The 22,894-nt window shown below is 65.1% G+C and overlaps 1 protein-coding gene and 1 non-coding gene across 2 annotated transcripts; one reads left to right on the forward strand and one right to left on the reverse strand.

Annotated features, from left to right (window-relative positions):
* Positions 1-624: 624 nt before the first annotated feature.
* FAM163B (family with sequence similarity 163 member B) lies at positions 625-21,065 on the reverse strand. Its single transcript, XM_059658470.1, has 3 exons — positions 20,745-21,065; positions 2,685-2,800; positions 625-2,087 (listed from the first exon to the last, which is right to left on the reverse strand). Exons 2-3 carry the CDS (start codon positions 2,775-2,777, stop codon positions 1,692-1,694), a joined length of 489 nt encoding a protein of 162 aa, XP_059514453.1. The 5' UTR covers positions 2,778-2,800; positions 20,745-21,065; the 3' UTR covers positions 625-1,691.
* Positions 4,375-4,504, forward strand: LOC132212895 (small Cajal body-specific RNA 8). Its single transcript, XR_009447834.1, has one exon. It is a non-coding gene; the product is annotated as a small Cajal body-specific RNA 8 (non-coding RNA).
* Positions 21,066-22,894: the final 1,829 nt, after the last annotated feature.

Consider the following 22,894-nt stretch of genomic DNA (forward strand, 5'->3'; position numbering starts at 1 on the left):
TGGTGTGGCTCAGTGGTTGAGCATCGACCTATGAACCAGGAGGTCACGTTTCGATTCCCGGTCAGGGCCCAGGCCCAGGTTGTAGGCTTAATCCCCAGTGGGGGGCGTGCAGGAGGCAGCCGATCAATGATTCTCTCTCATCATGGATGTTCCTCTCTCTCCCCCCTCTCCCTCCCTCTCTGAAATCAATAAAAATATATGAAAAAAACAAGTCAGTCTTCGCTAACTCCGCACCCGCCCCTTCCGGCTGTCTCAACGCCGCACTCGCGAGTACAAGCTGCTCGGACTGCGTGGCTCAGGGATGGCCACTGCCCGCACAGGCTGGTCTTGTAGGAAGGCCAGAGGGGGGTCTCGGTCTATCCTCCTGGGTAGCCGGGGGCCACCCCACCCTGGGGTTCCAGGAGCAGAGAGAGCCCTGGGGGCAGGGCGGCAGGTGGGAGAGGAGACGCTGCCTGTGCCGGGTGAGGAGCTGCGACCCCGGCGGGTGCCCGGGGATTGGGGCATTTCCCCAGGTGGCCTCGGGCATCGCTTCCCCAGGCGGGGAGAGGGAGCTGAGAGGGGGCTCCCGGGGAGACCCCCAGGCCGGCCAGGAGCGCGGTGGGGAGTGGGCTCAGCTGTAGGGCCTGCCTCGCTCCCAGAGCCTCCGGAGAACGGGGCAGGGAGAGGCAGTCTGTCTCCCGGGACTGCGGCCGGACGGGCTCCTGGAGGCCGAGGCCCAGGACCGGAGGGCCGGTCTCAGGTCTCATGCGGAGTCAGCGGGCCTCCCGGCTCTGCCCACCCACCACGTGGGGCCTGAGGAGTGGGCCGTGTTTTGGGGAGGACCCTCCCGAAGCAGCCGGTGGGACAAAGCCTCTCTCTCTTTCATCAAAAAGCCCGTCGGTGCTCAGACGCGTGGCTCAGTGGTTGAGCGTCGACCTATGACCCAGGAGGTCAGGGTTCGATTCCCGGTCGGGGCACAGGCGCGGGGTGCGGGCTCGATCTCCAGTGTGGGGCGTGCAGGAGGCAGCCGGTCCACGATTCCCTCTCATCATTGCTGTTTCTCTCTCTCCCTCTCCCTACCTCTCTGAAATCAATAAAAATATATTATTTTTTTAAAAAGCCAGTTGGGACTGCATCCCTGAGGCCGGCGGCCCCTGAGACTGCCCTTCTAGGGGGTCTGCAGAAAGAGCCGCTGAGCTGGTGTCGGCCGCCTGGCACGTGAAGCCAGGGGCGTGGGGGGAGGAGAGAGCCCCCCGCCCCCCCGCTTCTGGTTGGAGGGCGAGAAGAGTTGGTCCAGAACTGCCAGGGAAGGCTGATGGCAGGCCCGCGTCGCCGCGGCCAACTCCTTCCGGACTAGGCGGGTAGACTGAGGCGGAGGGGGGAGCGGCAGGGCCGGCCAGGTGGCTGGGCTGAGACGGAGGCCACTCTCATGACACCTGGAGGCTGGGGCTCACCTGCACAGCATCACGCCCGCCTCCCTTCCAGCCCCGGCCCGGCCCGCCCCTGCCAGCGGCCACCGGCCTTGTCCCTGCACTGAGCCCCTGACCCCCCTGTGGGTGGGGCCACGCGATGGCAGGGACGCCAGGAAGACGGGGCCGGGCCCGGGGCCAGGTGGGCGGGCCGCGGGGACCCCTCCATGGTCTCGGGGGCCTGCGGGGTGGGCAGGAGGGGCGTGGAGGGGCAGGGGGTGGAGGGGCAGGGAGAGGGGCGGCTCAGACGTCGGTGCTGATGCTGCGGCTCCGTGCGAAGGCCTCCCGCATGGCCGAGAGGCGGTTGGGGTTGAGCGGCTGCAGGCCCCCGAAGGCGGCGGGCGGCAGCTCCATGTCCTCCTGGCTGATGGCCCTGTAGGCCACGCGCTCGCCGCCGTTGCGCACGCCCTCGTCCTCGGGCTCCTGCAGGAAGAAGGTGGGCGGCTCCAAGTGGGAGCAGCTGCGGCAGAGGGCGCGGGCCTGCGGGGACCTCTGGCCGAAGGCGGCGGCGGGGTAGAGCGCCGGCCCGTTGGTCAGCACCAGGTTGCGGTTGGAGTGCAGCGGGGGCAGGCCCGGGTGCGGGTCGAAGTCCGGCTCCTCCTCGTCCTCCTCAGACCCCTCCTTCCTGCAGCAGTAGTACTGCGGGCAGAGGGCTGCTGAGCGCGGGGCTCTCCCCCCCCACCCCACCCCGGCCTCCCGCCTCTCCCCGCGCGGGAAGGGGGCCCGGCGGGAGGGCCCGGACCCGTCCCCACGCCACCCCTCATGGGAGCGCACTCAGGGCGGGCACTCTGGGCTCTGCACCGAGGGGTTCGCTCAGTTCATCGGCACAGCATCCGGAGGCAGAGGCAGCTAGCACCTCCGTGGTGCAGGTGGGGAAACCGAGGCACCAGGACTCTGGCCTCAGCCTAGTTCATGTGCTGCCCTGGCCTGCATGTGGCTTCCCCTCCTTCCTGAGAAAGACGCACTCCACCCCCGCACCCCCAGAGTGGGGGTGGGGAAGGGAGAGCAGGGCCCAGCGCTCACCTCTGCCCTCCCCGGGCTGGCTGTGCGCCACGGGCTAAGTCCCTCACCCTCTCTGAGCTCTGTGTGCAAGGCAGAGTCAGGGCAGGGCTGTCTGCTTTGCACTTTGTTCCAGACCTGACTCTTCCCCCCTCCTGGGCCCCGGCGTGTGTGGGGACTCCCACCCCCGCAGGGCCACCCCGGGCTCCCCCCGCGCCCTCCCCCAGCCCCCAGTACCTGCAGCCGGCAGTAGCACAGAACCGCGATGATGCACAGCAGGATCACAGTCGCCAAAATGCCCCCGGTGATGACCACGGTCCCGGCTGTCATCCGCGCCCTTCTCCATCAACAGCCTGCAGCACACACAGCCAGGCTCACACGGGGCGGAAAGGGGGGGATCAGGTACCCCAGGGCGTGCACGCCAGGCTGCCGGCCTCCCGCTCCAGCCCCGGTTCCCACCCCTGCGGGAGGGGATGCCGGCCAGCTGGGCTCCTGGGGCTGGGGCCGCGTGGTCCCCGGCATTTCAGCGCTCGGCCTCACGCTCTCGCTCACAGTGGATGGCTCCCTTCCGGCCGGCTGTGCGGCGCGTGCGTTCTCACCCAGACTCGCCCGCAGCCCAGCTGAACACGTGCTTTAACACTAGAAAGACTGAAATTCAGTATATACCTCTATTGCCCAAAAGCAGTCAAAATGACTGCATTGTGAAAGAATAATATTGGAGCACTCTTCACTTATGTTCCTTAGCTTTTCCAATAACTCACTTCTATTCGACATTTCTTTCATGAATTTAGGGCGCAAAAGAAATAAAATAAACAACTTATTAGAACAAGTATCACTGCATAAAGATTCGAATAACAAGTACTAGTTTAGCTTACTGAGCAACTGCAACTTATCAAGTATCGACAATTTATCATGTACTTGTATGTTATCACGTGACGGTAATCGAAAAAAAATGAAAACTGTTATTTCAATACAGAGCCGAACTGGTCATATAAGAAATTTACTCAATTCAATAATAAGAGTTAAAATTTCCCCAAGCAGTCAAAATGACTGCTTTTGGGCAATATAGGTATAACACACACACACATATATATATATATATATATACCGGAAATGAAGGAGGGGGAGGTAACTACAATTATTAATAAATGCATTTATATGTTGTACAAAAAGTCACAAAATTCTAAGACATTGTGTCCTTCTATACATCATTGTTTTTCTAATTGAAATTAAAAAGCAGCCAAAATGACTTCCTTGGGCAAGCTAGTGTTAAAGGCCACTCTTTCACCAACGAGGGCGCCCTTGTCTGTTCCGTAGCGTTGCCTGTTCTTCTGCACTATCCCTACCCCACGGGGTCACGGAACCGACCCCTTTCCTTTCCGGCTCTTCACTGTGATAAAGGACACGTCACACAAAACGTGCCACCTTCGCCCACTGTGAGCTCAGTGCTGCTGGTGCAGCCCATTTCCAGAACCTTCTCTCTTAAAACCAAACCTATTCCTTTTTGACCGTTAGGTTTGCACTCAAAAACTATTTTAAGCCCATGTATTCAAAAGCATTTTTTTGGTAGCTAATTGGTTGCTTCCTGAAGGGAACCCGGTCACTGGGGATTGAACCTGCAACCGAGGTACCTGCCCTTGACCGGGAGTCGAACCCAAGGCCCTTCAGTGTGCAGGCCGACGCTCTAGCCACGGAGCCACACTGGCCAGGGCGGGAATATTTTTAAAAATTATTTCGTAGGAAGAGAAAAATAAGACATGAGTCACACTGGTGTTTCCACTTAACATGGGGAGTTTTCACTTGTTAAAGTTGGATTCTCTGTGACTTGCAGTAACAATCCTCTTTCCTAAGGGCACACACGTCACTACTTATTTGCATTTTCCCATTACATCCTATATAATCCTATATAATAAAAAGCTAATATGTTTGGGAGGCTGATACACAAATTGGGCTGAGTACTGCTCTAATTGTCACCATACTTCCCTAGAATAAACTGCCTTTTGATGACCGGGACGAACTGAGTGACATCGTAACGGACAGATACGGGGCAGACAGTTAAAAAAAAAAATGCTAATATGCAAATCAACTGAACGGCCGAACGACCAGTTGCTATGACGCACACTGACCACCAGGGGGCAGACACTCGAAGGCAGGAGCTGCCCTCTGGTGGTCAGTGCGCTCCCACAGGGGGAGCACCGCTCAGCCAGAAGCCGGGCTCATGGCTGGCGAGTGTAGCAGCAGTGGCAGGAGCCTCTACCGCCTCCGCAGCAGTGCTAAGGATGTCCGACGGACGGCTTAGGCAAGGGCTCCCAGACTGCGAGAGGGCACAGGTCGGGCTGAGGGGACCCCCCCCCCCCAGTGCATGAATTTCATGCACCGGGCCTCTAGAATAATAAAAATCCACGTGGCCAGGCCAGCGTGTTTGCTAACAAGTCCGCTGAGTGGAGTCTGATATTTATTTGCTTTTTGGAGGCTGCTGTTGTCGCCCCCTTAGGGATGGAGAGTGAAAGTTATCCCAAAGTCACTTGAAATAGTTCTCACCAGTGTGTTCCCACCAACTTGGTGCCCCTCCCTTTTCAAACGTCGGTTTCGTTTTTATTTTCAGTCTTGAAAACATCTGATTCCAGAGTCAGGAGCACAGCCAGGTGCGTTCAGGCAGGTCTTGCTCCCAAACCTGCCCCCATCCGCCCTCCCACACCCCCCCCCCCTTCCCTCCACCGGCCTCAGCTTAGCCCAGAGGGTGATTTTACTGGATTCTGGGTTGGTCCTTCCATTGCTTCTTTCTAAAAATATAGGGAAATTGCCCGGCCAGCCTGGCTTAGTGGTTGAGCGTCGACCTATGAACCAGGAGGTCACGGTTCAATTCCCCGTCAGGGCACAGGCCCGGGTTGCAGGCTCCATGCCCAGTGGGGCCGTGCAGGAGGCAGCCGAGTGATGAGTCCCGCTCATCATTGAAGTTTCTCTCTCTCTCTTTCTCTGAAATCAATAAAAATGTACTTGGAAAATATAGGAAAATACCTATTTCCTTCCCCCCTTTTAAGCAAAGGCAGCATTCCACATAAACTCTCCGCACGGCCCCTCCCTCACCTGGTGGTCTGTCCTGGGGAGACCACGTCTTCCCTGATACTCGGGTCTCCCCGGGGTCCCTGCAGGTCCCCGCCTGCTGCTTCCCACAGCGGCCGCGCGTGGGGGAGCCCGTCCCCGGCCAGGCCCCACGGCGGGCATCCCCGCGACTTCCCACTGCGGGTGATGGCAGGAATGTGCAATGAAGGGCTCCATGGCTGCACGTGTGCAAGGTCTGGACGAACCCTGCCAGGGACTCGCTGGAACCCGGCCGAGTCCCCTCCCCCGGGATGTGTGCGGATCACTGACAGACGGGTTTGCTCAGAGAGTCCTGTCTGGGGGGTGGGGGGGTGCTGAGCCGAGTGGGCGGGGTGCAGGGAAGGTGTGTGCGGGGTAGTGGTTCCTGCAGACCCATCTGCCAGGGTCAGGTGGCCTGGGAGGGAGCTCGGCCAGGCAGGACGCCCGGGCCCCTGGGTGCAGATGGAGGGGGACACAGATGTGAACTGAGGTGGAAGGTGCTGCCAGGCAACGCTGCGCATCAGAGGCAAAGCTGGGTCAGGAACCAGACCTCTGACAGACAGACAGACAGACAGACAGACAGACGGCAGGCAGGCAGGCAGGCAGACCTAGACAGACGCAGTGATTAGACAAGGCGGCCAGACCCACAGACAGCTCCACATGCAGACAGGCGGGCCGACCAGACAGCCTGACCCACAGCGCAGGCCACACAGATGGACAGTGGGAGCCGGGACCCCCGCATTCCTGGGCGCCCTGCCGGGCAGACCTGCCTCGGCCCCTGGGGCAGCTGAGGCCAGCTGGCCTGCCGGCCCTGCCGCGGGTGCAGCCTGACGCGGCCGGTCCAGGGAGTGGGTGTGGGCTGAGGCGGCCGGCGGGGGACGCTGGGGGGCGGGGAGGGGGCGGGGGGGGCAGGCCTGCTGTCCAGACACGGTCTCTGCTCTTTGCTGAGGGGGAGGCAGAGCAGAGCAGGCGCCGGGGAGGAGCACTGGGCTGGTATGCACCCTCCCGTCTGTGGGGCTCAGGGCATCACATACACCTCGACCTGACTCAGGCGGGAGAGCAGGCAGCAGCATGACCCCCCAGGCACCCCTCCCTGGTTCTCAGGCAGCTGTGGGGGGCAGGACAGGCACTAGGGCTCCGACTTTGCACGGGAGGAGCCGGAGGCTCAGAGAAGGGCAGAGCCGCTCCCAGGGACCAGCCACACCCCGGCCCCGTCAGGGCGGGCTGGCCCCGCGCCTCACTCCCGCCAACGGTCCCATCCCAGCCGAGAGCCACGCGCGCCACTGCCTGCCACGGAAGCCCAGAGCCACCGGGCCCAGAGGGCACCCTCCCTGTCAGGCAGGTCCCCCTCTCTGAGGCTTCACACCAACCCCCGGGGTGTGGGGCCCAGGTAGCTGCCGGTCGGGGTCAAGGCCGGATCTGCGGTCACCATCAGGCCTGGGGGCGGGACGTGCTCCCCCTGCTGGGCCCACGCCTCCGCTGCAGGTCACACCCGCAGCCCGCACCCTCTTTGTAGGGGTGCAGCCGATGGGTCTGGGGTGCCAGCCGAGCACCCCTCCGTGTCCTGTCCCTGAGCCACGCACCTGGCTGCCGCCCATCTAGCCACGGCTCCCCGAGGTCAGGGCGGACGTGCACCCCAGGCTCGGAGGTGACACTGCGCCCTGGACGTGAGTCCCTGCTGGCCGCCTGACCAAGTGCAGACATGGGCTCCGGCCGCAGCCACGTGCGGAGGCCAGAGGTGCTGGGCCAGGACGGGGGAGGAGGGACACTGGGGCCCTGAGAAAGCCAGGCTGCCTGTGCTCCTGACTCCTGGGGTTCTGCTTCCCTCCCCGAGTCTGCAGAGCGCCCTGTGACTGTCACCTTGAGGCGCTTCTGCTATTTAGCCCCAAAGATCATCACGGCCCCACTTCCCCGACAAGAGGACTCGCTAAGCTAGACAGAAACCAGGGCCACGCAGGGATCAGAGGCTGTGGCGGGGTGCAGCGCCTCCCCCGACGCCCCGGCGGGACCCCCAGAGCCAGCCCGGCTCTGCTGTGGAGCAGGGTGTCTCTGCGCCTCAGTTCCCGCCTCGTCATGGACACGGGGACACAGTCCAGGATCCCGCCAGACGGCGGACGCCGTGCTCATCGCCGCTGTTAACATCTGTGTCCCCCCGGGTTATACCCGTGTCAGCTCCCTGCGGGCACTGGCGGTGTCTGGGGCGGAGGCCCCTGCCCGGCTCTGGGGAGGGGGGGTCTCCCACGCCGGCAGGCTGGCGGCCTGGCGGGGAGGTGCAGGCTCAGCCAGGCGCCCGGCGCTGTCAGCAGCTGCCCGCGGCTCCGACACCCGGCCCGTCCAGCTGGAGCGTCTCCGCCTCGCTCCGCAGATACATGCACGCCCAGGGCAGCGACGCCCGCCGCAGGCGCCAGCCCGGCCCAGGCCCGGCCAGCAGACGCGCGTACCCAGCCTGACGTCAGTCCACAGTCAACTCCAGGCAGCCGAGAGCAGCATGCCCTCCAGAGGCGCCACCTTCCCGCCACCCCTCTGCCTGCTGTACCCGCCTCCGGGATGCCCTTCCCCCTGCCTCGTCAGGGCCGACCCTGACATCAGGGCCCAGGATGTGCCCCCTCCTCCATGAAGACCTCCTGGACTGATTGAACACCCAGCACAGAATGTCAAGGAGCCCGTGCTGGGAGAAGCCATGCCTCGCAGCCCTGAGTGGGGTCAGGGGGAAGCGGAGCCAGTGCAGGGGGCGGGAGAGGTGGTTCACTCGTGACTTGGTACAGTGAGCCAGTGGACCACCAGTGGCCAGAGGCCCTTTGCCCAACTCCCACAGCCTGCTGCCCTCGCCGGGCCTTTCAGACCTCCTTCCTGTGCCCAGGGGGCTCTGCTCAGTTGGACACCGAGGTGACAATCCTAAGCGGACAGACAGGTGGGGGAACGCCCTGGGTCCGAGGCCTCTCTCTGGGCCTCAGTTTCCTTATCTGTACACGGGCATGGCAGGGAGCAGACAGCCAATTCCTACAGCTCAGGACTTGAAGGGTCCAGTTTGGCATCTTCAACCGGCCTGTCCACGAAGGGTCTGCGTGACTGAGATGTGTGACAACGCTTGAGGATCACGAATGTAAAACGCTGCGGATCCGAGCACTAAATCAGGAGGGCACCCCCAGACTGGGCAGAGGGGGGACGGGCTGCCAACACTGGGTGCCTGCTTGCCCGGGAGCCGAGAGGGAAGCCGGGCTTTGAGACTCCGAGCCGGAGAGGGTGGCACTGCATTGGGAGAGCTGGGGGGGGCTTCCTGGAGGCGGCGGCATCTGAGCCATCCTGGAAGGCAAAGGCTGGGAGGCAGAGAGATGTGGGCAGGCCCGGGGACAGCCTGGTGGAGGCCGCCTGCCATGCTGCCAGCCAAGACAACTTGGCAAGTGTCTCGCCGAATTGCTAACGGGGCCCCTGGGACCATAACGGGTTTTAAAGCTTAATAAACGGCTCTGCTTCCCTGTCCCCTCCCAGGATTTTTACAGGACGGGGTGTGAGACGGGCCCTCTGTGCCCCCCACCCACCCCCCAGGATAGGCTAAGGCCCCTTCTGATAGCCCTGTGTCTCCTGGTGGGGGGAGGGGGCCACACAGCGAGCTCCAGTTGTCTGCTGTGCAGGAGGGCGCACTGGGGTGGTGCTGGGGGTGGAGGGGGTGGGCAGGAAGCACCTGGCAGCCCAGCCAGACGCCCGCCCTCCACCTGCCTCCCCCGGGGCCCCTCCCGGGCAGAAGACCCTGCCGGCCGCCATCGGGACCGCGGGTCCTGCGAGTACTTTCAGACGCTGTTTGTTCTGCTCCTGAGCTCGGCCACCCTCCCTGCCTCGCGGACCTCAGGAGGGACCCCCCCCCAGCCCCCCTCCCGCCCTCCTCAGCGCCTCGCTCAGTGCAGGCTCTGTCCCCGCGGTCACCACGCCCTGCCCTCCGCATGGCCCGGCCCCGGGGGCTCATCCGGCGCAGCGACCCCGCCGGCCCAGAATGCGGGGGGCCTGGGCAACCACACAAGCTCAGGCCTCGGGGATCCCAGCGGGACCCTGAAATCCGCGTACTGACAAGCAGCCCCCGAGCCGGGGAAACCGAGGCTGGGCGCCGCGGCTGCCACGCTGCTGCTCGCAGGCCAGGTCCGCTGCCTCCGGGGCTCGCGGGGGGCTCTCCCGCACGGGCGCCGCGCCTGGTGCCGAGCCCCCCGCTACCTGAAGCCGAGCCCCGGCGCGAGTTCCTGTCTAGACCGGCCCACATTTGTTCCTCGTTTCACGCTCCTCGGCTCCCGGGGTCCAGGGGCTGGTAATAAACAGACGGAAGGCTGGGCTGGGGCTGGGAGGGGGCTGGGAGCGATGTTATCCAGAGCCTGGCTGGGCTGGGCTGGGCTGGGGCTGGGAGGGGGCAGGGCTGGGGCTGGGACGGGGGGGGGGGGGGGGGGGAGGCGGGGGGGAGGGGGCCCCGGCCCCAGAGGCGGTTCCCAGGCCTCCTGGAGTGTCTGCCTGCTGCTCATCCTCAGCCCAGCTCAGCCAGCCAGGCCTACGGCCCCTGTTCCGAGGCCAAGTGCCCGCCCGGAGCAGGGGGGTCGGTGCCACCGGGTGGGGCGGGGCTGGGGGCTGGCGTCCAGAAGCCGGATGCCGGGCGGCCCACTCTACTTGAGGAGCTGCTCAGATTTCGGGATCCAGAAAGCACGCGGGGCTGTGCCATTTGCCGTTCAGTTCCGTTCAGTTCCAGGGTTCTAGGGCCTTCCAGACGCTCTCCCCAGAGCCCGGCTGAGAGCCCCTGGGGTCAGCGCCTGTGGCTCACTGCTCTGTCCCGCTGCCCGCCCAGAGCAGGGCGCACAGTGGGTGCTTGGTGCGCACCGTGAGTGAGTGAACCACGGGGCCTGTGAGCCGTCGAGGAATAGACAGGGTTTCCGGCTGGACCCGGCGGAGCGGGGCAGTGGGGTGGGTGGAGGCTGGGTGTGATGGGGAGCGGGGCCCCTCCTTTCCCCGGGCGTCATTGCAGCACGTCGGGGTGAATAAGAGCGGCGGTGCGTGCTAGCCCTGACTCCCGTGGGCGGGGTGACTTCCACAGGCGGCCACCTGCCGAGAGGCGCCCACACTCCCCACGCCCATGAGAGGGGCTCGCACACACCTCGGCACGATGACCCCGCCCCCACATTCTAGGGGCGAACCGAGACTAGACGAGGGAGACAACCCACCCAGCACGCGTCCCTGCCAGCTCCACCGAGAGCTGTTCCTGGGGCCGCACGGTCACAGTGGGGAGCAGGGGTGAGCTGGGGGTGCCACCCAAAGCTGATGCCTTCTCTTTCCCCGCCCCAGCTTGCCTAGACGTGGGAGGGACGGGTCAGACCGCAAGCCCCATGAAGGCAAGGCCTGCTGTGCCATGTTCCTGCAGTCCTCCCGCCACCAGGGGGCAGGACAGTGCCAGGGCACAGGGGCCCCAATACGGGCCGATGGAATCGGGTGGGGATTCATTGGACAAGCCCGCACTGAACCCCTGATCATGGGGAGAGGGTCCTGCCCGCGACCCCCGCCTCCTGCACCCGCCCATCCCCCGCGTTCCTGGGCAGGTGGGGGTGGGCGGGTGTGGAGAGCCCGGGAGCCCCAGCCCAGGGGACCTGGAGGGCGGGCCTGTCTCTCCCCCGACTGGGCTTTTAAGAGCTTCCTGCCGCTCGACTTAACGTTTTTCTCTGCAACTTCCTCTCCGAGATGCGAGCGCAGCTCCCGGTCCAGGTTCAGGGCGTGGGGGGCGCCAGGACGCGCGGGGGGCCGGGGAAGCGTGTTTACTGAACGCGTCCCGCACCTGGCGCCGAGCCGGGACCCTCGTGGGCCACGGGACAGGACTGGGCACAGGAGGACGTTACAACAGTCGCACCTGTCGCTCCCGTGTTCGAAACACGACAGGAAAACCCGGGCACCGTGAGGAGACACGTAGGGGATGTTAAAAAGAACAGAAGCAAATTTATGGAGACAAAGAGGGAAAAGCTACGACGTCTAAGACGAAATACACTGGACAGGACACTGCAGAGGTAAAGGCAAGGCACTGAGAGGCAGCGGCAGGAACCATGTGACAGGAACCGGGGGAAAGCGAGGCGTAAAGCAGTCAACAGAGCTCCGGTGAGAGCTGGTAAGCCTCAGGGGGCTGACGGGTGTGGCTGGGACCCACACGGGCAGGGGGTGCGGAAAAGCACTTTGAAGAAACAGCGGCTGAGCACATTCCAAACTGGGTGAAAACGACAGAGGCCCGGACCCCAAGCCCTCCACGATCAGCCAACACCACAGGAGACGGAGAGAACAGCAGCGAGGAGCCCGCAGGTCGAGTTCTTTAAAACTGATAAGAAGGAGAAAGTCTTCAAAGCAGAAAAAATGGACACAGAACGTGCAGAGGGTCCCAGACAAAAGTGACCGCGGACTTTGCCCGGGAAACACTGGCAGCCGGGGGGCAGGAGGGCAGCGTCCTCTGTCAGCAGAAAGCCCTCCCCAACTGCAGGTGGTGAAGAGCAGCGCGAGCACCGTCTCCCGGTTTGGGCTGCAGAGTCGGGGGGACAGGGGCCCCCGCCCAGCGCCCGGCCAGGCAGGCTGTCTGGATCCACGGCTGCAGCACAATTTTCCTATTTCCTCCTCGGGTTTGGGTCCAACCGAGTGGTGGGCTGGGGAGCTGTGTGGGACGTCCTCTGTTCCCGGGGGGGGGACAGGGGGCAGGAGGCTCAGGTTGAGGGGGCGGCGGCCCTTCAGGGCGCAGGGCGTGGGGGTGACAGGCAGGGGCTGCATGACGACCTGGCTCCGGCCCTCCCCTATTATCGCCACAGGCGCGCGGAAGCCAAAGAGAAGTCGTGTGCTGGTTTAAAAAACAACACGCCAAAAATACACACGTTTTCGCTGCTCACACGGTAACAGGCAGTTTCCATGGCTACAGCTGGAAGCTGCCTGTGCGGAGGTGAGGAGGGGCGCTCCCCTTAGCCAGCGGATGGGGGCACCGGGACAGTTGGGCGCCGGCTGCGGGCCGGGGGCGGGGAGGCACCGAGGGCGAGGCCGGCGGCCGTCTCTGCCATGGTCCCCGCGGGCTGGTTTCAGTGGCTGCTCAGCATAACGTGTCTTTATAGCTCCGTTTACACCGAGTTTCGGGGTGCAGCATCCCCCGGAGTGAGCCGCCCTGTGAGTTGGGAAGACAGGAGTCCTTGCCCTGGCCGGTTGGGCTCGGTGGCTAGAGCGTCCGCCTGGGGACCAGAGGGTCCCAGGTTCGATTCCGGTCAAGGGCACATACCTCGGTGGCAGGCTCCTCCTGGGCCTGGGCCCTGGTCGGGGCGCGTGCAGGAGGCCACCCATCGAGGTGTTTCCCTCACATCGAAGTTTCTCTCTGTCTCCCTCTCCCTTCCGCTCCCCCTGAAATCAGTGGACAGTATCCTCGGGTGACGAACAACAACAAAAACAAACAGGAGTCCATGCCCCGTTCACAGGCACATTCCCGCGCGCACACACACACATTCCCACACACACACATTCCCACACACACACACACACACACACACACACATTACCCCCACACACATTCCCACACACGCACACACACGCACACACACACATTCCCGCACACACACATTCCCACACACACACACACACACACACACATTACCCCCACACACATTCCCACACACGCACACACACGCACACACACACATTCCCGCACACACACACACATTCCCACACACACACACACACACACATCCCCCCCACACACACACACTACCCCCCACACACACACATTCACACACACACAATTCACACACACACACACACACATTCACACACACACACACACACACACACATTCCTCCCACACACATTCCCGCGCACACACACACATTCCCCCCACACACACACACATTCCCGCACACACACACACACATTCCCCCACACACATTCCCGCGCACACACACACATTCCCACACACACACTCCCCCCCACACACACACACACACAGGCGAGCCCTGAGGACCCGGGTGGGGCCACAGGAACTGGCGGGTCGGAGTGAAAACCCAGCTGCTGGCACCGTGCCAGGTCCCAGGACTCCTTTGGTGTCGCCGCCTGAGGCTGCCAGCACGGGGACCCGGAACCCCCGCCCCGACCGGAGACGGCAGCCGGCAGAGCGGGAAAGGGGCAGGCCTGTCAAATTCAGGCAGCCCCGCCCTCACCCAGAGCTGTGTGTGTATTTGTGTGTGTGTGTGTCCATATGTGCATGTATGGACATGTGCATGCACATATGCATGTGTGTGAGTGTGTGTGTGTGTGTGCAGGAATGTGTGTGTGCACATGGGAATGTGTGTGTGTGTGAATGTGTGTGCGGAAATGTGTGTGCACGTGGGAATGTGTGTGTGGGGGGAATGTGTGTGTGCACGTGGGAATGTGTGTGTGAATGTGTGTGTGTGTGTGGGAATGTGTGCGTGCGTGTGTGTGCCTGTGTGTGTGTGTGGGAATGTGTGTGTGCGTGTGTGTGCAGAAATGTGTGTGTGGGAATGTGTGTGTGCGTGTGTGTATGTGGGAATGTGTGTGTGTGCGGGAATATGTGTGTGGGAATGTGTGTGTGTGCGGGAATGTGTGCATGTGTGTGCCTGTGTGTGTGCGGGAATGTGTGTGTGCGGGAATGTGTGTGTGCGTGTGTGTATGCGGGAATGTGTGTGCGCGCAGGAATATGTGTGTGGGAATGTGTGTGTGTGTGCGTGTGCGCATGTGTGTTGCTGACGGTGAATGAAGAGCAGATGATGGGGGCAAAGGTGAATCAAGCAGCTGGTTGTCCCAAGGGCCTGGCGGGACCACCCCGCAGTGGGGGTGGGGGTGGGGTGGGGGTGGGGGAGCTCACACAGGCCCCCCTCTCGCCCCGCTCTCCGCGAGGCTCTCCTGCCGCTGACCCGGCATCAGCACCCGACACGTCTGGGCCCTCGGCCGCCTGAGCAGCGCTGGGTGGCCCGGGCTGCAGCGAGGACGCCGCCTGAAACCACTTGTTTTATCTCAGTTTACGTCTTTTTAATGGGCTCGGCCATTTTTAAGTGACTGCGGACGTGTTGTTGAAAGGCGTCTTGCAGATTAAACGATCTTTTCAAACCTGGTCCTCCCGGCGATGAGGAATGGCGGGGCGACCCCCGGAGGCCCGGCCAGGAGCTGGGAGCCGCCCTGCCGGTGCCACCCCTGCAGCTGGAGGAGGACCCGCCGCCTCCCGGGCCGCCTGCCACGCTGGAGCCCTTGGCGCCCCTCCCCGAGGAGGTTCTGGCCGTTGGGAGGGGAGACCCCGACGGCGGTCTGTCCAGCGAGAGGCGGGTGGAGGCACCGCGTCCGCGGCAGGAGAGGCGCCCGCAGAACCGCACAGACTCTGACAAACACCCGCCAAGTGCCCCGTGTGCCAGGCGCGGTGCCAGGCGCGGTGCCAGGCGGGGCTCAGCACTGAACAGAGCCAGCAGGTGCCCTCGGCGAGGCGCCCCGGCCTCCGCGCGGCAGACGGAGACCCATGGGGCGAGCCACACGCCGGCGGCCCCGGGCGTCACGGGCTGACTTCCCGGGAGGGGACCGGCTCGGACTCTTCCTGCGGGCACGAGCCCGGGGGGTCTTTCGGGCGGGATGCCCACAGGGGGCGGGTCTCAGAGTGTTCCAGAAGCACACACGCGGGCAGGGACGGGAGAGGCGAGGGGCGGGGGGGGGGGGGTGGACAGCGTCGGTTCCACCCAGGGGGGCCTGGGTCCAGCCTCAGCGGGACGGGTTTTGGGCGCATATCGACCGCCCGCTGCACAGGCCAGCAGGGACCCCGACCTCCACTCGTGCCACCCACAGGCCCCGGGTCCCTGTGCCACGCTAGTACCCGGCGTCCGGGTCCTCCATGAGTGATGAGTCCTCACGCCCGCCCCGCAGCTGTGGCCCGGACACGAGGGCACAGGGAGGAGTCGCCGGGGGCTGGGCCGGCCCAGGGGTCCTCAGCCAGAGCCTGTCCCTTCTGCTGCCCCCCCTGCCCCTGCCTTCGCCTCCCCCACACCTCCCACTTCCTCGCCCTCCCCTGCCCTCGAGCCTCCTGCTCACGGCGCGATGCTTCCAGAAGGAAAGGGCGTGCGGAGATAAGGCGCGGTGCAGGGGCAGTAACATCGCCCACAGAAGCGATTATTCAGGCCACCGCGTCGCAAAACAGAAAGCTCCGTCTCAATAGAAGCCTGCTTAGTAATTAGAGGAGCTCTCGTGTGGGCAGCTCCACGAGCTGGGATGCGAGTCCCGATGTTTTTAATTTTGTAAACGGTTCGCCCGGAGCCAGCGCCTCTGCACAGGGAGCGTGTGAGCCGAGCTCGGAGCCCAGGTGAGGCCGGAAGCGCGAGCGGCGAGCGGGGGTCCCCTGGTGGCGTGGACTCTCGCTGTCCTCCCCTCCCCCCACCCCCCTGCCCGGGAAGCAGGACTCTCAGAGGCGGGAGCTCGCGGTGCCGAGGGGAGAATCTTCTGGAGAGGCCTGTGGGCCCGGCCCTGGGTGTGGTCCTGCCCTCAGCCCGCGGGTCTGCTGGGCCCCGGGGACCGTGGCCGGTGGGGCAGGAGGTCCCCCCTCGGGGCACAAGGGCCCAGGCCCGGCGCTTGCCTTTGAACCGGACAAATGAGCATCTTTATTTTGTCTCAGGGAAGTTCCCGGATGTTCAGGCATCGACCCACGGACCAAAGGGTCACGGGTTCAAGTCCTGGTCAGGGCAGTGCCTGGGTTGTAGGCTTGATCCCCCGTGTGGGGCGTGCAGGAGGCAGCCAATCCACGATTCTCTCATCATTGATGCTTCTACCTCTCTCCCCTTCTCCCTTCCTCTCTGAAATCAATAAACATATTTAAAAAAATAAAGATGCTCTCTGGCTGCCCCCCCTCCCCCCCACCCCCGCCACTGGGTCCCGCTGCGTCGTCCCCAGGGCGGCCCAGCCTGGCGCCTGCCTCTCGCCATCGCTCCAGCAGAAGACTGGGAGCCCTCGCGAGCGGGGTGCGGGGCTGCAGCCCCGTCTGGCGGGCTGGTGAGCCGAGGCAGGGCCAGCAGGCGGAGCGGGTTCTGGAGTGGGGGCGGGGGAGCCTTTATAAGCCTGGCAGGGGGACCCCCGGATGGCGTGAGGGCCACACCCGGGGAAACCAGCCTCCATCACAACACAGGGTGGGCCTCAAAGGCCATGAGAGCCCAGGAAGGCCCTGCCGGGTCCCCCACCTCCCAGGAGGCAGGGAGGTGGCAACGGGGGGGCATCTTCCGGGGCCACTGGCGATCAGCCAAAGCCAGCGGCCCGCGGCCCGCACCCCAGCGATGGCGGAAACCCCGGCCGCTCCCGCCCCCGGCTTGGCTCCAACCCCACCTCCAGGGACCTTCCGCCGAATCCGGAGCTGCCGCCTCGCAGCCAGGTGACAGGCCCTGGGAACGGCTCTGGCCCGCTCGCACCCTGGCCGCCAGTGCTGCCCCATCGCCCCTCCCTGTGGGCACAGACGGGAGAACAGGCTGACGCGGAGGACCCGTCAGGCCGAGGGGGTGGCGGGGCCGGGAACCTGCACCCCCGGCCGGTTCCCAGGGCGCCGCCTGCCAGGCCGCAGCCCACCCCCGAGTAGCCAGCCTGTGGCCGACTGACTCTCACGCTGTCTGTGCACCTACACACAGCGAATAACCACAACAATAATAACAATAATAATAACAAGACAGAGGACCACTCCCTGGGGACCCAGGCCCGACCCCAGGCCAGCGCCAGGCCGGGCCAGCCGAGAGGGTCGCCTGACATTGAGGCAGAAACCAACCGGGGACCCGGCTGGTTGGGAAGCGCCGAGACGCAGGCGGCGGTCGGGGAGCCGGGTGGTCCCACGCTGTGAGGGTACCTGCTTGTCTGGGGCAGCCCAGGCCACTGGGCCAAGCCAGGAAGTGCGCCTGGAAGAGAGGTTCCCCGGGCTCAGCGTGCGGGGCTCCCCTCCGCGGCCGGCCAGCTGGCAGTCCCACGGCGGATGCTGTTACTGTCATTAACGCACGAAGAACCCACAGCCCAGAGAGCCTGAGTAACCGGCTGGGAGCACACAGCGCGGACGGAGCCGTGGCTCTGGATCCCCCAAAGGCTGCCGGGCCCTCCTCCACTCGGTCACACTGCTGACCTGTCCCAGCCGCCAGGGGAGATGGCAGCGAGTGAGACCCGTGCCCAGGCCTGGACCAGCCTCCAGCTGACCTCCTAGCCGGCCAGACTGCTTCTGCCTCTGCCAGCGGGGAGGCCGAGCACAGAGGTGCGGGACTAGCTCCCCTCTCCCCTCCCAGGCCAGGCCCCTCCCGTGGGACCCCGAGGAGGGCAGGCTCGTGCCCAGAGCACAGGCACATCAGCCAGGGTGTGATCAGACTTCTGACACGGTCGCTGCGGGAACAGGAAGTGCCCCTCGAGGCCCACCTCCTCCGGGGCTGCGTCCCCACCGCCTGTGCTCGGCCCCCTGTGCAGCGCCCATGCCCCCGCCTCCGGCCGGGTGGGCATCTGCCAGGGCTCCGTGCCCAGGTGTGTTACAGAAGCAACACTGGTTCAGCATCCCGGCTGCTCCCATCACCCCGACACCCCTGCCTCGGCTGCTCCGTTGTCCCAGCCCACCTCTCACTCTGGCCCAGGCCCCGCTGTGTCCGCTGACCGGAGCGGCCTCCTCCCAACCTCCCTGCCTCCAGCCTCGCCCCCTCCTGCTCTCCTCCAGGCTGCAGCCCGGGGCCATCTCCCGAGGCCAGATCTGGCCCGTCCCTCCCAGAACCCACTGCCTGTGGTCCCTGTCCCTACCAGCCTGCAAGCCTCGCCTCGTATGACCCCCCACACACACTCCTGAGGCCGCAGGGCTCTCCCCAAGATTGTTTCTTAATCCTCCAGGGCCCCCAGACAGTAGGGCCACAGTCCCCGTTTCACAGCCCGGGAGCCACGGCCCGAAGCAGCCGTGCCAGGCTGGGAACCCGACTCAGCCTGAGCCCTCCCCCAGGGGCCCCCTGCAGCGCCCCCACCTCAGGCAGCCCCATCTGAAGCCAGGTCGGGCCCAATCCCAAAGGGAACGAAGGGCTTTGAACAGACAGCCGAGTGCACCCAGCGGGGAGCCTCTGTGCTCGGCGGGGGGAGGCCTGCCCGCGTGGGCGATGCGGCTCGTCGAGTCCCCTGCAGAGCACACCCAAAGGGCCAGTCACCGCAGGAAACAGCCCCACAGCCTCCGGGACCGGCGCCGGGCGCCCCACTGGGCGGGTGTCTCTGGGCGCCCCACTGGGCGGGTGTCTCTGGGCGCCCCGCCCGGGCCTGCCCTATGCCCGTGGGGAAGGCAGAAGCACCCCTGTTTTTGCACATGTGGAGGCTGAGCGGCTGCCCCAGGGAACATCCCCCCCAAACTGCCTTTTTCCTGGCGCACAGATGGGAACGGGCTGTGGGGGACAGTGGCCGGGCGGGGGTCGCGGAAAACAGGACCAGCGCCGCCACGCTGCCCCGCCTCCCGCCCTCCCGACCGGCTCCCGCCTGGAGCTCGGGGAGCCGCTGTAATTCACTGAGACGGATAATCTCTCCCGCAGCTCCGCCCGCCCGGCCCCTCCTGAGCGCGCTCGTCATTCCTCGCTGGGTCTCGCTGCCTCGCTCTGTGGAGCAGCCCCACGTGGCAGAGACACAGAGGCCTTTCGGGGGGGCTGGCTCCCGGTGCCATGAAACCCCCGGTCGGCCGGGCCGGGCGGCTCACCCAGAGCCAGCACCTGCAGTCCGCGGTTTCACGACCCCGCTGCACGCCTCCACCACCACCCCTCCCACTCCATATGCCCAGGGGGGCATCCTGTGACCCACAGTCACTGGGAGAGGGACTTGTGCAAGGTCGCCCAGCACGGTGCAGGGAAAGGGGGCACCCCTCAGCTGCACCAGCTGTGCCCACACTGTCTCCAGAGCCCTGCTCATGCCCACGACTGTGCTGGCATAAGCTGCGGGTGTCTGGGGCCTGAAGCCGTCCCCTCTTCCTGCCCCCGGCACGCAGGTGCTCAGCAGGCCACGGCCGAAGGCGGGTGAACAAACCCCGTGCTGCCTGCGCCCCGCCTCGGCGGGGACGGCTTTCTCACGGGTCCCAGCACCCGAGCTGGTTAGAAAGCTCGCACAGGGCCCTGAGGCGTAGACACCCCTCCTCGGGCCCAGAAGGTGCTGCGCCACCTGCTCAGGTAAGAAGACAACTGGTCCCATGGGCCCGCCTCAGTGCCTGGAAGGGGGCGGGGGGTGGTGGGGGAATGGGAAGGCGGCGGCTGTGCTCTCCTAGCAAGTCCCAACTTTCCGGAGGTTGGAAGTTCTCATGGGGCCTGGGACCCCCATGAGCCTGGCCTGGCTGGGGCAGCGCGGGGGGGGGGGTGAAGGGGGTGGAGGCTGGCGAGGCGGCCCCTCTGGCTCTCCTGAGTGCCAGCTTCCTGGCCACACCCATGGGATCCCTGCTGGGGCCGAGGCCCCCGGGACGCCCCTGACCCTCCAGGAAGGTCAGCAAACCTGCCCCCCGAAATTCTTGCTGTGCAGCCAGGCACACGGGCAGGCCCACGCGGGCTCACGCAGGCCCTGGCCTCGGACTACAGGGCACCGAGTGGGGTGAGATGGCAGAGCCGGGAGTGGGGAAGGCACCTGTGTTTGGATTTTTGGTGTCTGGAGTCTTTTCATTCCTGGAGGGAGGAACCAAACGGCAGCCTGGTGCTCCCCACCCCACAGCCTCAGCTCACAGACATGCGTGGGCGGGAGGGGCGGCCGCGGGCGCTGCCTGAGGCCAGCTCTGCCACTTGCTGGCTGTGTGACCTTGGGCAAGTGACCAAACTTCCCGAACCTGTTTCCTCCTCTGCCAAGCGGGGCCCCTGCCCCCTCTCTCAGGGGCTCCCCTGGCAGAAGGCACAGGCAGGTCACTGGAGGGGCTCGGCTCCTGGCAGCAGAGAGAAGAGGGGCCGGGCTGCTCTGGGAAACTTTCCCTCCCACTGTCCCTCATGCCAGGCTGCAGGAATGAGGAGGGGTCCCTGGGCACAGTGGGTGTCCGGCCTCTCCCTCAAGTCCTCGCTGCCCATCTTGGTCTCTGTCCACAGCCTCCTGGACAGGGGGCACTTGAAGGGAGCCCGAGCTGGGACGTGTGGCGCTGGCCCAGGCAGCCCCAGGCAGGCTGCCCTGAGCTCTCCAGGCGAGGTGGGCACCGACTGGGGGCTGCCCCGCCTGCACCCTCTGCTCCCCGCCCCACAGCCCTCGCACCCGCGCGGTCCTTACCTTCAACCATGGGAACGGTGCTGCCCCGGCCGCGAGGACTTGGGTGCACGTGACGGGGTGTCCGGCTTCGGTCCCAGGCAGCGATGCCCAGGCAGCGAACCGCTAGAAACGGCGGCTCCTGCCCCGGGCAGGGCTGCGGCGCGGGCTGGGGCGGACAGGCGAGGCGGGCGCTGTGGGGGTCCCGGAGGCCGGCGGGGACGAGCGTGTGCCCAGCGGGAGCCCCCTGCCAGCTCCGGCTGCGCCCGCGGCTCCGGACACCCGGGCAGGCTCCCTGCGAGCAGCGCGCGGCTCCAGCCCAGTCCCCGGCGCGGGGCGCGCGCAGGCGGGGAGGCGCGCGTCCGAGCAGGTCGGGGAGCGCGCACCGCTGTCCCGCGCGCGCCTTCCTCGTCGGGGGCTGCTGTGCCGCCCGGGAGCTGTCCCTGGTGCTGACGACTCGCCGCGCGGGGCCGGGGCTGCGCGACCTCCCGGGCCTGGGGGCGCCACCCCCCGCCCGCCCCAGCCCCTCGCCCGCCTCCCTGGCGCTCGGGTTCCCCGCCGAGATGTGGAGTGAAGCTGGCTGAAGTGCGGCCGCTTGGCCACCGCGCGACCCCGGGCCGGCCCCGCACTCGGAGGGTTTCCAATGCGCCATAGCAGAACCTGGAGGGTGATCGGAGCATGAAATTCAATGACGCCCAGGGGCCGGGCGCAGCAGGAGGGCTCACCAAGTGCTCGCTTCTATCCTGGCACCCCCGGCGCTTGGTTAGCAACCACAGAGCGGGCAGAGAAGAGGCAGAGCTGTTCCGCCCTGGGCTGGCATGGGGGTGGGGGGGGGTGGCTGGGGCTTGGTGGCGGCCTGGGGACCTAGCGGGACATCCATGGGGAAGGAAGTCACAGGGAAGCACGGGGGGCTGGTACCAGGGAGAGGTTTTTAACGCGAGGTCCTTTCCCCCGACAGGAGTGACCCTGGACCGGTGAGGGGCCCCTGTCCTGCAGACACCCAGGAGGCTGCAGCCACAGGAACCTGGACTGAGAAAGATCTGGAATTTAAAAGGCTCTATCCTGGCCGGTGTGGCTCAGTGGCTGAGCGCCGACCCATGAACCAGGAGGTCTCGGTTCGATTCCCAGTCAGGGCAGGGCACATGCCTGGGTTGCAGGCTCAATCCAGTGCGGGGCGTGCAGGAGGCAGCCGTTCCATGATTCTCTCTCATCAATGATGTTTCTATCTCTCTGCCCCTCTCCCTTCCTCTCTGAAATCAATAAAAACGTATTTTTAAGAAACGGTTTAAAAGGCTCTGAGTGAGCACATGTGAGGCGCTGGGACCCGGGCCTGGCGCGTTGAACGTGTCCCTGCGCTCTCTGACAGCCCTTGGACCCGGCAGGAAGAGCCTGCTGCCTACCCCCATTCCAAAGCTGGGAATACTGAGGGCAGGCAGAGGGCGGAAAGCGACCTGCCCGGAGTCCACTCCGTCCTTACAGACGGGCTGAGGGCAGAGGGTAGCAGCTCCGAGCCACACCACAGGGCCCCGAGGGTGCGTGCTCGCAAACCAAACACAGACGCCAGCGTCGGGCCGGCTGCCTCCCCTGCCGGGTCCCCTAGCGAGGGCCACTATCTAGGGGAGTTATCCAGGTCCCTTCAACCCTGGAGTTTCCTGCTCACAGGCCAGGCAGCACCTCACCTGCCCCTGGGCCTCTCCGTCCCTTCCAAGCCGATGATTGAGTCAGGTGGCGGCTGGGCCTGACTCACTAACAACGGTGCGCAGTCCGCTTCCACCAGACACTTATCTCCTGATAAACATCACTCCCGCGTGTTCCAGGCGCAAGGCGCAGCCCTCCGTCCCTGCCTCATCCGGTCCCCTCAGCGATCCGAGGAGACAGACCCCCGCGGGCCGGGTGTGCGGGGGATCACGTCCGGCTGAGGGGCAGCCGACCAGACGCGGGCTGGACTGCCTCCCAGACCCTCGCGCCTAACACCCTCCTTCCAGACCTCCCGCATTCTCCCAGCCCAGGAAAACGATGGATGGCGACGTGAGCAGAAATTCCATATAAGGAGAGAGAGGGGGGGGAGAGCGAGAGCCGGGCGAGAGACACCAGCCAGCCAATCAGTACCCGGGAACGCTGTAAATCAACATTTTCTGTCAAAGTCCCCATTATGACAACTGCGCAACTTCTTA

This window comes from Myotis daubentonii, chromosome 11 (assembly GCF_963259705.1).
Source record: "Myotis daubentonii chromosome 11, mMyoDau2.1, whole genome shotgun sequence".
In the NCBI taxonomy this organism is placed as follows: Eukaryota; Metazoa; Chordata; class Mammalia; order Chiroptera; family Vespertilionidae; genus Myotis; species Myotis daubentonii.

Excerpts from the sequence above, each read along its gene's own strand:
- FAM163B (XM_059658470.1), bottom strand. The coding sequence starts at position 2,777 with ATGACAGCCGGGACCGTGGTCATCACCGGGGGCATTTTGGCGACTGTG. Across the intron at positions 2,088-2,684 it reads TGTGCTACTGCCGGCTGCAG|TACTACTGCTGCAGGAAGGA; the intron begins GTACTGGGGGCT and ends CTCTGCCCGCAG.